The sequence below is a fragment of the Mesocricetus auratus genome, unplaced genomic scaffold, assembly GCF_017639785.1.
Source record: "Mesocricetus auratus isolate SY011 unplaced genomic scaffold, BCM_Maur_2.0 Super-Scaffold_100015, whole genome shotgun sequence".
NCBI classification, from domain to species: domain Eukaryota; kingdom Metazoa; phylum Chordata; class Mammalia; order Rodentia; family Cricetidae; genus Mesocricetus; species Mesocricetus auratus.
Window position 1 is genome coordinate 5,716,977 of NW_024429198.1, and position 14,960 is coordinate 5,731,936.

Consider the following 14,960-nt stretch of genomic DNA (forward strand, 5'->3'; position numbering starts at 1 on the left):
AATTTGGAATAACCTCCTGTATCTTATTGGACCACCATGGCTTAAAATTAGAATTCAACATCAACACGAATTGCAGAAAACCCACGAACTTGTGGAAACTGAGCAATGCTACATTACATCACTCCTGGGTAAAGGACGAAACAAAGAAATCAAAGACTTCCTAGAATTCAATGAAAATGAAGGAACTACCTACCCAAACCTATGGGACACTCTGAAAGTACTTCTAAGAGGAAAGTTCATAGCACTAAGTGCCCACACAAAGAAACTGGAGAATAGCCACACTAGAGAATTAACAGAACATCTGAAAGCTCTAGAACAAAAAGAAGCAAACTCACCCAGGAGGAGTAGACACCAGGAAATAATCAAATTGAGAGCTGAAATCAATAAAGTAGAAACAAAGAAAATAATACAAAGAATCAATGAAACAAAGAGTTGGTTCTTTGAGAAAAATCAACAAGATAGACAAACCTTTATCTAACCTAACCAAATGACAGAGAGAGAGCATGCTAATTAACAAAATCAGAAAGGCAAAGGGGGACATAACAACAGACACTGGGGAAATCCAGAGAGTCATCAGGTCATACTTTGAAAACCTGCATTCCACAAAATTTGAAAATGTAAAGGAAATGGAGGATTGTCTGAATAGATATTACTTACCAAAATTAAATCAAGTATAGATAAACAATTTAAATAGATCTATAACTCCTAAAGAAATAGAAGCAGCCATAAAAAGTCTTCCAGTCAAAAAAAGTCCAGGAACAGATGGCTTCAGTGAAGAATTCTATGAGAAATTCAAGGAAGAGCTAATACCAATATTCTTCAAATTGTTCCACACAATAGAAGCAAAAGAATCACTACCAAGCTCTTTTTACAAGGTTACAATTACCATAGTACCTAAACCACACAAATACAGAACCAAGAAAGGGAACTATAAACCAATCTCCCTCATGAACATTGATGCAAAAGTACTCAATAAAATACTGGCAAATCAAATCCAAGAAGACATCAGGAAAATCATACACCATGATCAACTATGCTTCAGCCCAGGGATGCAGGAGTGGTTCAACATACGAAAATCCATCAATGTAATTCACCATATAAATAAATTGAAAAAGAAAAACCACATGATCATCTCACTAGATGCTGAAAAACCTTTGACAAAATCTCACACTCCTTCATGATAAAGGTCTTGGAGAAATCATGGATAACAGGAACATACCTAAACACAATAAAAGCTATATACAGCAAACCAAAAGCCAGCATCAAACTAAATGGAGAGAAACTAAAGGTGACTCCTCTAAAATCAGGAGCAAGACAAGGATGTCCACTCCCTCCTTATCTCTTCAATATTGTACTTGAAATTCTAGCTAGAGCAATAAGACAACAAAAGGAGGTCAAGGGGATACAAATTGTAAAGGAAGAATTCAGAACTTTGACTACTTGCAGATGATATAATAGTTTACATAAGTGACACAAAGAATTCTACCAGGGAACTCCTACTACTGATAATCACTTTCAGCAAGGTGGCAGGATACAAAATTAACTCGAAAAAAATCAGCAGCTCTACTATATACAGACAATAAAGGGGCCGAGGAGAAAGAAATCAGAGAAACATCACCCTTTACAATAGCTCAAAGAACACTAAATACCTTGGGGTAAATCTAACCAAACAGGTGAAAGACCTGTATGACAAGAACTTTGAGTCTTTAAAAAGAAAGAAATTAAAGAAGATACCAGAAAATGGAAAGATCCCCCATGTTGTTGGATAGGTAGGATCAACATAGTAAAAATGGCAATCTTATTAAAAGCAATCTACAGATTCAATGCAATCCCTATCAAAATCCCAGCACGATTCTTCATGGACCTTGAGAGGACAATCCTCAACTCTATATGGAAAGACAAAAGACCCAGGAGAGCCAAATCAAACCTGTACAAGAAAGAACTTCCGGAAGCATCACCATCCCTGACTTCAAGCTCTACTATAGAGCTATAGTCCTGAAAACAGTTTGGTATTGGCACAAAAATAGACAGGTAGATCAATGGAATCGAATTAAAGACCCTGATATTAACCCACACACCTTTGAACACCTGATGTTTGACAAAGAAGCTAAAATTGTACAATGGAAAAGAGATAGCATCTTCAACAAATGGTGCTGGCATTAACTGGACGTTGGCATGTAAAAGACTGCAGATAGATCCATACCTATTACCATGCACAAAACTTAAGTCCAAATGGATCAAAGACCTCAACATAAATCTAGCCACGCTGAACCTCTTAGAAGAGAAAGTGGGTGGTACCCTTGAACGAATTGGTACAGGAGACTGCTTTCTGAACATAACACCAATAGCACAGACACAGAGATCAACAATTGATACATGGAACCTCCTGAAACTGAGAAGCTTTCGCAAGGCAAAGGACACAGTCAACAAGACAAAACGACAGTCCACAGAACGAGAAAAGATATTCACCAACCCCACATCTGACCGAGGGTTGATCTCCAAAATTTACAAAGAACTCAAGAAGCAAGTCTCCAAAACACCAAAGGATCCAATTGAAAAGTGGGGTACAGAACTAAATAGAGAATTCTCAATAGAGGAATCTAAAATGTGTGAGAGACACTTCAGAAAGTGCTCAACATCCTAGCCATCCAGGAAATGCAAATCAAAACAACTCTGAGATACTATCTCACTCTTGTCAGAATGGCTAAAATCAAAAACACTAATGACAGTTTATGCTGGAGAGGATGTGGTGAAAGGCGAACACTCCTCCACTGCTGATGGAAGTGCCAACTTGTGCAGCCACTTTGGAGATCAGTATGGAGACTCCTCAAGAAAATGGAAATCAGTCTACCACAAGATCCAGCAATTCCACTCTTAGGCATATACCCAAAAGATGTATGTTCATACAGTAAGGACATCTGCTCAACTATGTTCATAGCAGCATTATTTGTAATAGCCAGAACCTGGAAGCAACCTAGATGTCCCTCAACTGATGAGTGGATAGAGAAAATGTGGTACACCTACACAATTGAGTACCACTCAATGGGAAAAAATAGAATTTTGAAATTTGCAGGCAAATGGATGGCACTAGAAGATACCATCCTGAGTGAGGTAACCCAGTCATAAAAAGACAAACATGGTATGTACTCACTCATATATGGATTTTAGACATGGATCAGAGGAGTGCCAGCCTATCATCCCACCGCCAGAGAGTCTGGGAAACAGGGAGAACCCTAAGAGAGATATGCATGGTAACCGAGAGAAGGGGAATGAGATGAGATCTTCTGATGAGATTGGGAGCATGGGGGAGAGGAGGGGAGAAGAAGATGGGAGAAAGAGAAGGGGAGAGGAGGACATGGGGGACAGGAAGGTTGAATCACGGTAAGAATAGAGGAGAGCAGGAGGAGAGATACCATAATAGAGGGGGACCATTATAGGTTGGAAGAGAGTTCTGGCACTAACGAAGTTTTCAGAGATCTACAAGAATGACACCAACTAGCATTAAGGCTACGTTAAACGCCCTCCCCTGATAATGAGATTGATGACTACCTTAAATGCCATCCTACAACCCTTTATACAGTGGCTGATGGAAGCACAGGCAGGTAAAAACTGAAGTGAACTCCTGGAACCCAGATGCAAAGAGGAGTAATGGGCAAAGGAATCAAAACCCAGCTAGTGAAACCCTCAGAGGCAGCTGACCTAAACAAGAGGCAAAGCATGGACCCCAGAATGATTACTAAGAGGTCAGCATGAGACTGATCCAGATCCTCCTGATCCTAGGTTTCAGAGAGGAGGCCTCAACAATCTATGGAGCCTTGGATAGTAGATCAGTATTTATCCCTGACATACAAATGGACCTTGGGAGCCCAATAAACAAGGAGGGAGGCTTTCTCAGCCTGGATACATGGGGGGGAGGGCCTAGGCCCTGCCCAGGATGGTATAACAGACTTTGAAAATCCCCATGGAAGGCCTTACCCTCCCTGGGGGAATGGAGGGGGAATGGAGTGGGAATGGAGTAGGGGGCTTGGGGGACTGGAAGGAGGGGGACAAGGGGAGGGAGAGGGAGCTGGGAGTAAAGTGTGTAAAAAGTTGAATAAAAATTATTATAAAAAATTAAAATAAAATGTCAAATTATCTACATCCATACTGAGAACTAGAGTGAGCTTGAAGAAGTCAAGTAATCACATTTTTAAATCCCCATTGCCAAGTAAGTAAATAATGGCATGGGATATAAAGCCACAGGGCAAATAAAGAGCTTGATTCCTTCACCACTTTCTTAGCTAGTTCTACCTTTGAGTGCTGTATTAATAGTTGTAGGAGGAAAACAATGCCGCCATTAACCATGTGACTTACTAGAGGCACATACAGATGAGGTAATAAAAGAGCGGTTTACCACACCGCTAACCGTACCCACTTTAGGCATGACTAAAGACGTATTCGGACGTAGACGGTGAACTACGTCACTAGCCAGGCCCACTTTTGGGCATGGCTAGGGGCATTATGGGAGAAGGCATAAAAGGCTTTTTCTGGCTTTGGGCTTCCAGTTCGGCGGCAGAAAACTACTCGGCTCATCCGGGTTACTTGTTTGGTCTCTTGTGAGTAATTTCTACAATAAATACTTATTTCTACTTTCAGGAAGTGTGCCGTTTATCGTTGCAGCATCAATAGTGACAGATTTAACAAAAGAATGGTTAATGGTATCATTCGGTAAAACGTTAAAAAAAAATCTGAAACAAAGATTCATGAAATGAACTGTGTCTTAGAAATCATTCAGTGTGTCAATAAGAGAACTGTTAATGTGTTATGATCAGTTCAAAAGGAAAACGTACATACACTTATAAACAATTGACAATGGAGGAATAGATATTAATAGCTGAAAGGACTGGTTACTATCTATAGAGAAGTATACCTGCAGAGATCTTTTGATAGTGTAAATTTTAATCTCAATAGAAGAAAATTCACAAAGCTGACTATAAAAAGAAGGAATTTTCATTGATTTACAAAATAGTTGAGTCAAAGACACAGGTCATGATAGAATCAGTTGTCCCAAAACATCTAGGAGAAAATACAAAGGTCTCTACTGAAAAGACACCCAGTCATTTCTTATTCATGTCAAAGCTTTCTACAAACTTTCCTGACATTGACTACCTACCATACCAAATCTATGTGTTTAAGTCCAATGTCTTCAAATAGCCATGGTAATACTCATTATATAGGATGGGAAATTGAGGTTTAAGAAGGCTAAGATGAGAGAATCATTGAGTCTATGCGTTTGAAATCAGCCTAAGCAATAAAATGAGACCTTACCTCAGAAAAGAAAAAGTAGATAGCAATATAAACTTTAAAAAATGAAAAACACAATAAATTAAGCTTTCCAAGTACCTTATTAATGTGAAATGAAGGGTTAAAATATGTATTTTTACAATGGTAAGTATTTAATACATAGAAAAAATATTTTCACTTTGATGATAAGTCAAATAAATCATGAGTCTTGGCAATAATATTCAACTTCACCACATGAAGGCTTCAAGCCATTGCTTCCTGATCTTGAATGTTAGGACAAAACCCAAGAAAGGAAGTTGCCAGGTCCTCACATTCAACATTGATGTAGTTTTGTCAACATCATTATGGCACCAGCTGGCTACAAATTGCTTCTCCACATGCACAAATCCCACAGAGGAAATTCTGGCATGGAGAATTGTCAATCTGATGGGAAGGTTCAGTGAAAATGCTTATAGTTGGCCTAGAATTCTCCCTGAGACCCAGGTTTAGCTAATTCTCAATACCGACAGTTACAATAAGGAACAATGACTTCAGTTGGATAATCTTTGAAAAAATCAACTAAATAGATTCTTCTTCACACTTTTAAATGGAAATATTCACTTAGTCAAAGAAGAATTATTTATTTATTTCTTCATAGAGTATATTTTCATCATGCTTTTCCCCTCCCACCAAATCCTCTCAGATCCTGTTTACTTTCCTATCTACCCAACTTCCTGTGCTCTTTCTCTTGAAAAAGGAAACAAAAACAATAAACAAAAAGAAAAGAAAAAATGGAGTCAAACAAATTTTAAAAGCAAGTGTAATTCTGAAAATGTGTAAAAGTTTAAAATCAATGCATTCAGCTTACCTATGATATTATTCATGCGATCCAGTGATGAATTGTCTGAAATGTCTAGTAGTACGACAAAATCGAATGCAGATGGGAGAGGAGTGGTTTCTTTGGAAGGTTTAGGGCCCAAGGCCAGCGTGGGCATGTGTGCTTTCTTTCTCTCTGCCTCCATGCATTTTCTTTTGTAGCCTGTCAGTGCTTCTTCTAGGAGCTGAGCTTGATTTAATGTCATTGGAAACCCATCAAGAACCCAGCTTTGGTTCACAGGAATCCCACTAAATTCAAATGGCACAATTCATTAGCATGTTGATGGATACTGTTCCTTTACAGAAGTTAGTAACACAATGAATGCTTTTGTCTTCAATGCAAATGCATCCTATGCATGTATTTCAGGATTTTATAGCTAAAACATTAGACTTTTCAATGTGTTCTGTTGCTGACTTGTTTAAAATCCTTCTGTGGGTCACTGCTGTTCTTGAAATCTATTTGAGAAGCCTTAATATCCTCTTTAAATGACCACAACTTCTTTTTCCCAAACTTCTACACTCTCACTGTTCAAATACTTACAGGTAGATATCCTCACTATTATGTGAATACACATAGAATTATTTACTTCATGCTCAAAGTAGGCTGCACTTCTTCTGTACCTCATGTTCCTCATCTATACAATGGGGTACTATAAAATATCTCATTTGGGGTTTGTATAGATGAACAGAAGTGACATACTTAATAAATCAGAGATATATCTTAGCCCACACTGAACACTCTCATCACCAACTTGGGGGACTGTTCTCACATTACCTACTCCTAGAATAGGCTGATCTTAACTCCTCAGGCTCTTAATAATTTCACCATTAGGTTAAATACATCTTGACATAAACATTAAAGTTATTCTTTCAAAAATTACATTAATTGAATTGGGTTATAGATTTCTGAAGTATTAAGGACTGTATGTTAAGTTTTGTTTTCACTCAGCACATTATCTTTGGCAGACAATGTACAAACTATATAAAAAGGACTTAAGTATCAACTTTGTTCTGTTATACCTTCAGATTATGCTAAATTGAATTTTTCTCTTATATTTTAAAGGTGTGACTTTATTTATTGCTATGCTAACTCTCATATTAGACAACAGAATCACCTTTTCATAAGTTTCATAGTCTCTAGGTGTCAGCACGCACTCATTCAGACAGTGTGGCAGAAAGAAGTGGGAACTAAATTTAAGAAAAGATTGTGTTACTTGATCAAAAGCATCAAACTGCAGAAAGCCTCTTATCTAAATTCTTAGCACAGTTCCAAACTTCCTTCTGGTACCTGCCTTTATCTCTTCCACCAGGTTATAGTGAGCAGGAAGACAGTGCATCTTATTTTCATCACTTCTCCAGAGAGAGATCAAGCATTCTGCATAGATTGAATTTACTAATCCATTTGTCCAAGACAGAGAAAAGAGTTCCTTTCAATGCGTGACCTTTTCTGAGATCTGCCATCTCAGAAGCCATAACAGACAGAGGCAGAACTTGGAGTTACACCCGTTCAGTGCTACAGCAGACATCAGAGAGCCGTGGGCCTGGCTTTAGATTTTGTTACATCACTACCCAGACAGTTATGTAACTACAACATCTAATGTTCCTTTGCTCACTGGACTAGACAAAAAGACTGAAAGCTAATGACGGTCCTCCGGAGGTGTCTTGGAGGAAATGGAAATGGTGTTCTGTGGTAGGAGGGTGATTCTGTTGTGGAGTGTGGGTCCTTAAGACCCACTGACACTGGAGTGGAGGGCTGACGGATGCTTTGAATATTCATTTGCTCTACGAACAAAGAGCACTGTGGTAAAGTGTACTTTATGTCAGTTCTGAGAAATGCACGGATAAGAACCCTTCCAGCTTTGAGGGTAGCAGCCTTGAGTTCCAGATGCTAGATACGTGAGTGGGAAGCAGCTTACATCTTTAAAGCAGTCTTTTAAGACAACATTATGGAGGAGTTCATCCCAGATGGATAGTAAAAATTCCATAAACCCTCCTTCCTCTTGTGTCATAATGTTTCCCACATACCACAGCTAAGCAGTTCCATTATTGCCATCCAGTTCTTTCAACCAAGTCTTTTACTCTTTTTTTTCCTGTCTGTGTGGATCCTTTCCTTTATTATACAGGTCAACTGACTCTTGTAATATACATGTATAACAGAACAAGGTTGAGGAGAAGTCTTTTCTACATAGAAAGGAGGACACAGAAATTACAAAATGTAGGCTCTTTGAACTTTTCCCTTTCTCCCCTATCACTCACTCTCCCTGTGTCACACATATGCGCTTTGACTAGCCTGTGAACCATTGCCTGTTGCCCTAATGTTGTTTAGCCCCTGAATCCCTGGACTCAATTTCTGCCCTCTTCCTGAAACATAACACAAGCAAGTGTGGAAACCATTCAGTTGGGATCTTTTTTCTCACAACTTGTCCTTTGATTTACCTAATTGTCCAATTTCCGTGAATTCCCCAAGGATATTATAACCTATGCTTACATCAGGTAGAAGTCAAGGTTTGTCAGAGAGAAGAGAGATATAGGCATGTTCATCTATACATTTTCCCTTTATTTTAGGAGTAAATTTGGATATTAGAAATATTTGAATAGAAAAAAGTCGCATCTTTATATTATTCTTCACATATCTTCACAATATGCGAAATGAGATAGGGAGATAGCTCAGCAGTTAAAGTGTTTATCATGCAATCATGGCAACTGGAGCTCAGATTCTGAGAACTAGTGTAAATGCTGGTTTGGTGGGGGTGGGGCCCACCATAATTATATCCTCAGAAGTCTGAGACAAGGCATCTCCATGTAGGCTAGGTAGGGAGACTGGCTTTTATGGGCAGCACAGGATTTGAGTGAGACTATCATTCAAAGGATAAGGAAAGAAAAATGAGACAGTTCTGTGGTGATATTTTGTTTATGATCTAACAAATAAATCTTGCCTGAAGATGAGAATGCAAAGTTAGCCACAGCCGTAGAGGCCAGGCAGTGGTGGCTCACACCTTTAATCCCAGCATTTGGGAGACAGAGGCAGATGAATCACTGTGAGTTCAAGGCTACTCTGAGCTACACAAAATTGGTTCAGTCTAAAAGAGAAACAGAGCTCACACAAAGGTGATCTCAGCCTTTGGAATACCATATCTTTAATCCCAGCACTAGAGAGGAACAACATAATTCCGATGTCAATCTTAGGCTTCTATACTATTGGCATGCATACTCTCACACACATCTACATAAGAACATAAGTCACACAAACACATACTCCTATACATATAGGAAAAAAGAATATATTAAATAGGTATGAGAAAGGAAAGTGCAATACATACTTAATAGCATTTACCACGATGTTAACCAGCAGTATGTCTGGAATGCTCTTTCCTTTTTTAAGCAACTGATCTGATTTTGCACCAAGTTGAGCTCGCAAACTAAGCTGTGGAAGGAAATGAAGAAGGGTGTGAGAGAATTGACTGAAAAGATGTCTGGAGTTAAAAGCAGTTCAGTAATCATGCTCGCTAATGGAGATACTGAAGACCTACCATACTTCTGGAGCCAGGGAAATATTCAAGAAAAATCTGTACCAATTTTGAAGCATTTTATTTGGAGTTCCTTTTACTCTATGATTTTCTTCTCTAATTTTCTGCTGCCCAGGCATGTCAAATTTCATCTTCTCACACTTTCAATCATGATGATTCAGCTCTAACCAGTCTTATCTATGGGAGAATGCACCCAGGGGAAGACACACACCCATATGGCTATCTTTCAGTGATCAAATTCCACAGTTTCAGCTCCATTTTTCTTCTACCTTGATTGTCTTTTCTTTTTCTGTCACAAGTTCACTCTAGTGATTAACTTTTTGGTTTTGTCCATCATCCGTTGTGTAATATCACTGAACATGGGCTTCCCCAGGGCTGGCTCTTCACTCAGGGTTTTACATCAAATGCGACTCTAGCTCTACTCAAAACCATCCAACCCAAGTAAAGTACAGCAGCATACTGTAATGACAGATGTCACCATAAGTACTCCTCAGGCTCTGCAAGATAAGACTCATATCTCTAACCATCTTTCTGTTCCTAGCCTTTGTTGAGCATGTTGGTTACCCTGTGACTATGCTGGAGAGGCTTCCTAAGTCCAGGGATCTAATTCTCTTACCTCTTCAATCTGCCTAAATAGTACTTTCTCCAGCAGGCCTATCTTAATTTAATACAACATGCTCTCTCCTTCCCCTGCCCCAAATGCTGCTATCTGCCTTTCAGTTTTTCCTGAACCTGATTATATTTTACCATGCTCTTCAAGTCATCTGGTAGTGTTTATGGCTGATTACCTGCCCACCTCCATGAGAATGTGAACTCCATAAGAGCAGAGAATGCTATCTTTTATTTTTTATTGACATGCCCAAATAATCCAGTATGTAGGAAAGAACATGTTCTTTTGAATAGAACTGAATATTTTGAACTGGATGCTTTCACAAATCAGTAACTATAACTACAGAAACAAACCCAGCCTTTCTGTTGATTGATATTTCAAATGAATACAACCATTACTATTAATCACTCTTCTATCAAACATAATATAAAAATCAAATAGAAGAACATTGCTAGTTCACACCACCTGGACATATTTCAAAAGAATACAAACTAGGACACATTTTAATATATGAGTAGAAAAAATTAGATTCTAATACTTACATTTAAAAAACTATCGCTTGGTTTGAAATCTTCACCTTCATCAGTGTTGACATCTGTTAAGAAGAAGACAGTAAGAGCAAAGTGCCAGCATTTACATTTAAAACCCATGCTAGCCCTTGGCCCTCTCTGACAGGGGAACAAGGGCATTGGACTCAGCCATGCCTGGTATAGTGAGCAAGGTTGCAAAGCGGGCTCTGCAGCCGGACTTTTACTTTCAGTCCACAACATTGCAGATCTTGGCCTCTGTGTGGCTTGATGCTTCCCACTTCCTTCCTAGCATGGTCTGACTGAGCTCATAAGAAACTCAAAATATACAACTTCAGTTTCTTCTTTGGTAAACAAAGCTGCTTTCTCAAATAAAAAGCACATAGAAATGTTAATTCTCTACACTTTTATTTTCCTGGATTGTGAAATTATGGATAACAAACATTTTAGAAACAATCAGAAATTCGAACGAGCTCTTAGTTCAGTTATATGGAAAAGTGTTTTCAGAATATATTTATGGTGAGAAGTCACAATACTAGTACTAAAATAATCTATTAAGTTACAAAATAATTGGAAAAAGGTAGCTGAGAATGTCATTCAAAAGAAATGGAAATGTCACCTCAGAAAAAATTGCACGATTATTGCAAGTCTGTGCATGGTTCTTTGGTGACAGTAGATAGCAGTGATCATGCAAGAGGATCTGAGCTTCATAATAAAATATAAATAAATTGAAATATACTAAATGATACAGTAACACACACAGGAAGGTCATTTGATACTTAGTATGTTTGCCTTCAGTGATTATACAAGTGATCTGAAGTAATTAGCCTGGATTCACAAGGAGATACCTTGTAGTTGGGGGTCAGTAAACTCAGTTCTATTGCTATTGAAGAGTGAGAACCAACCCAATTCAATGATTAGGGACCATTGGTCCCATGAGTTGAAGAGAACAGAATCAAGTTTTCCTCTATGCACAGAGCTCTGATATTAACCTCTCACTCAGACTTAAATAGGTGAAAAAGAAAAAAAAACCCAAGATACCAAGAAAGAGGTGAGTGAACTTGTTGCTTCCTGGTTGCTTTCATAAAGGCAAAAGTGAGAAACTACTTTAAGGAAGAGGGTGAAAATATTCATTTTAATTTCACCTTTATCCTCAAACGTAGGTAATGACTACCTTGCATTGTTTCAATAAAAACAGAGAAGTATTCAGTTATCCATTGTTCATCTTTTCTTCCCCTGAAATCATGTTTGTGGCCCCATACATGCACTCTTAGGGTTTCTGTATCTCCTTTTATCATGCTGCAATGTAAATGATGGATGACTTGTTTAGACACATTACTTAATAGTTATATAGTTTTACCTTCTTTTGGTGTTTCTGCTTGCCCTGAAACTGGAGGGAGTGATAATGTATTTTTATCCTATGGTTAAAAAAAGCAAACACAGTTGTAATATGGTTATATTTTCATACCATTTCCATTTCATTTCTTTCAGTTAGTGTTTGAGAGCAAACTTTAATCTACATTAATGATATTAAACTGGGTTGAATTTCTATCCTAAATGATTATTTGGTGAGTATTGAATTTGTAGAGACACAGAGTTATTGGTGGTATATAACCTTTCAATGACTTTCAATTTCTATGTAAAATAAAGAAACTACTATTTTGGAAATGTAAAAAAGAATAGGGGAAATGTTTAGTTTGTAGAAAAAAATCTTAAAAGAATAATCATAAAGCTGTCAGTCATGACCATAAATAAATAAGAGAGAAAATGTGTATTATCAATTATTCTGCTGATTAAAATGAAAGTTTGCATAATGCGATAGAAGAAGGAACCATACAGTAAAACAAATTTTCATAATGCATGATTTACTAGTATTTGTCCTGTAGATGAAAGTCATTGAGAATAAATTTTTTGTAATTGATTCAATGGCAGAGACAATGTGAGGTAAGAGAAAGAGTAGTGAGCTTCAAATCTAAGATTCAATAACATAGGCTTCTACAAGCCTCTGACCTTGAGAAAGCTAATCCATATGTAGGGTCTCTACTACTGTCTCTAGAAAAAAAATGAGAGCTGAACCAAGTCAGTGACGCTTAAAGTCACATAATACTTTTCTAACCCACAGCGTGTAGGATTATATTTTGTGAAATAATGTAATAAATTGCAATGTCAATTTTAAATAATGAAAATGTGATCAATTTAAGCCACTTGGAGTTCTGCCCCTACCTAGAGTCCAACTTAAATATATCATGGGTTGGTATACTCTGGCTGTGGACTACATTGATCCTACTAGCTGTTTTCATATGGTTCCTCAACAGCATCCAAGAAGCCTCAGATTGTGAACCTAGAGACAAAGCATTCTATTTACCCTTAACCTTGTCAAGATCCAAGGTCCAGCACCTGTCTGATCCACTGCCAAAGGCAAATTGTATAGTCTCTAACCATTGTTCTCAACTTCCTGATGCTGAGTGGTAGAATGCCAGTCTAGGAGATGATGATTTTAGTTGCAGATGCAGGCCACTCCCCTAACAACTGCCATTCCATATATATATGTTCCAGTCCTCTAAAAACCCCAATCACTCAGAAGCTCATATCCTGCCTCTGAATAGCATCTTCATCATTTGGCTACAAAACTCAAATGAACTCACCACTTTGAATGGTCCACCCAGAAAAATCAATTTAATGGGGTAGAGTTCAGAGAGTACCCTCTCTTTTACTTATTGGTATGTATAACCTAAACTATTCACTCTTTGGATCTTTACTGGATGATCTTTGGATTCTATCCTGGTCCTTATCTGTAGTATACCAGCTGAAGAAAACTAAAATCACACTTGCCTGTTTCCTGATAAATTCTTTGGGGTCCAGTAGAGGCTCTTCTTTATGTTCCTTCCGAAATGGTTTTATCCCACTGGCTTGTTCACTGTCATGAAATGCCTGGATAGCTTCCTGGACAAGAGTATCAATAGAAAGTACCCGAAGAGGAAAGTCTAAAGCACAAAAAACAGTTTTATAAATATCTTTGCCCTCTGAGAATTATCACTATTACATTTGTATTCTGCTTTAACACTCTAACCCTGCTCTCCCTAAAGTTGTCCTTTGGATTAACCTGTTTTTTCCTTGTAAAAAAATTCACATTACATGAAATTAATCCTTTAGCTAGTTGAAAGGATACAACTCAATAGTACTGAGAAATACACTAAACTGGGTGACCATCACAATTACCTTGTTCCAGGAATTTTTCATCACCACAAAAGTAAATCCCCATCTATTATGCTAGTATAACTATTAGCCAATTCATGGTCCCAAAAAACATGAATCATTTTCTATCTCCGTGGATTTGTCTATTTTGAACTACTTCACATAAGTTAAACTTATGTCACCCTCTCTGTCTGGTTTCTATTAGCATAATGTTGCCAAGACTGAACATTCTAAAGCATGTGCCAGTACCTCATTCTTGTATATGGAGAATCAGTCACATGATTTTACTACTATAAAATTTTGATGATAGTCTCTAAATGAAGTCTCTGGTATGCATCTTAAGGACATAGACAGCTGTAGTTACAGTCAGTATAAACAGAATCTACTAAGGAAAAGAGAAAGAAAGGAAACACCTTTTTGTAGAAACTTTAGAGCAGTAGTTTTTCCACTGAGTGTTTTCCCCAGTAAGCATCCCTTCACAGCATATGACAGTAGTTCAGTTTCTGCTGCATTATCTTGAGAAGGCATAGATTTTTCAATTAATCTTTGAAGCACATGGCCTAATATGCAATTGTTGGAGGGTGGTGTACTGTCAGCCATGTCTTCGGTTAAGGCCCATTCTCCAACCATGTTCTGCAAAAATAACAGTCAAACAAAATAAAATTGTTCTCAGAAAGCATACTTGAAGCAAGGTGGTATTTAAATATTAAAATGAGAGCAGAAGGTGGAGGCAGAGGGAACTGTGATTGGAACGTATTGTGTTAGAGAAGAATCCATTTTCATTAAAACTTTAAAAAAGTGAATCCAAATTGTAGCAAGTAGAGCCTAGCCAATATTATAATTAAGTATATTGCAGAAAAAATCAGTACCAATACTAACTTCATATTACAGGATATGAACTCTCTACACAAAAAATTAAAAAACTTAAAAATATTAGTTTTAGAATAGGTATTTTGAGTTATC

General features: G+C 37.7%; 1 protein-coding gene across 5 annotated transcripts in view; it reads right to left on the minus strand.

Moving 5' to 3' along the window:
• Spef2 (sperm flagellar 2) overlaps positions 1-14,960 on the minus strand; it is a 169,549-nt gene that overhangs the window by 83,487 nt on the left and 71,102 nt on the right. For all 5 annotated transcript variants that reach the window (XM_040757663.1, XM_013119022.3, XM_040757660.1 and 2 more), the window contains 6 exons: positions 14,411-14,630; positions 13,635-13,786; positions 12,163-12,220; positions 10,818-10,870; positions 9,459-9,562; positions 6,131-6,387 (listed from right to left, as the gene is read on the minus strand). In XM_040757663.1, coding sequence (XP_040613597.1) covers positions 6,131-6,387; positions 9,459-9,562; positions 10,818-10,870; positions 12,163-12,220; positions 13,635-13,786; positions 14,411-14,630 — 844 coding nt within the window. The remainder of the gene's footprint in view (positions 1-6,130; positions 6,388-9,458; positions 9,563-10,817; positions 10,871-12,162; positions 12,221-13,634; positions 13,787-14,410; positions 14,631-14,960) is intronic.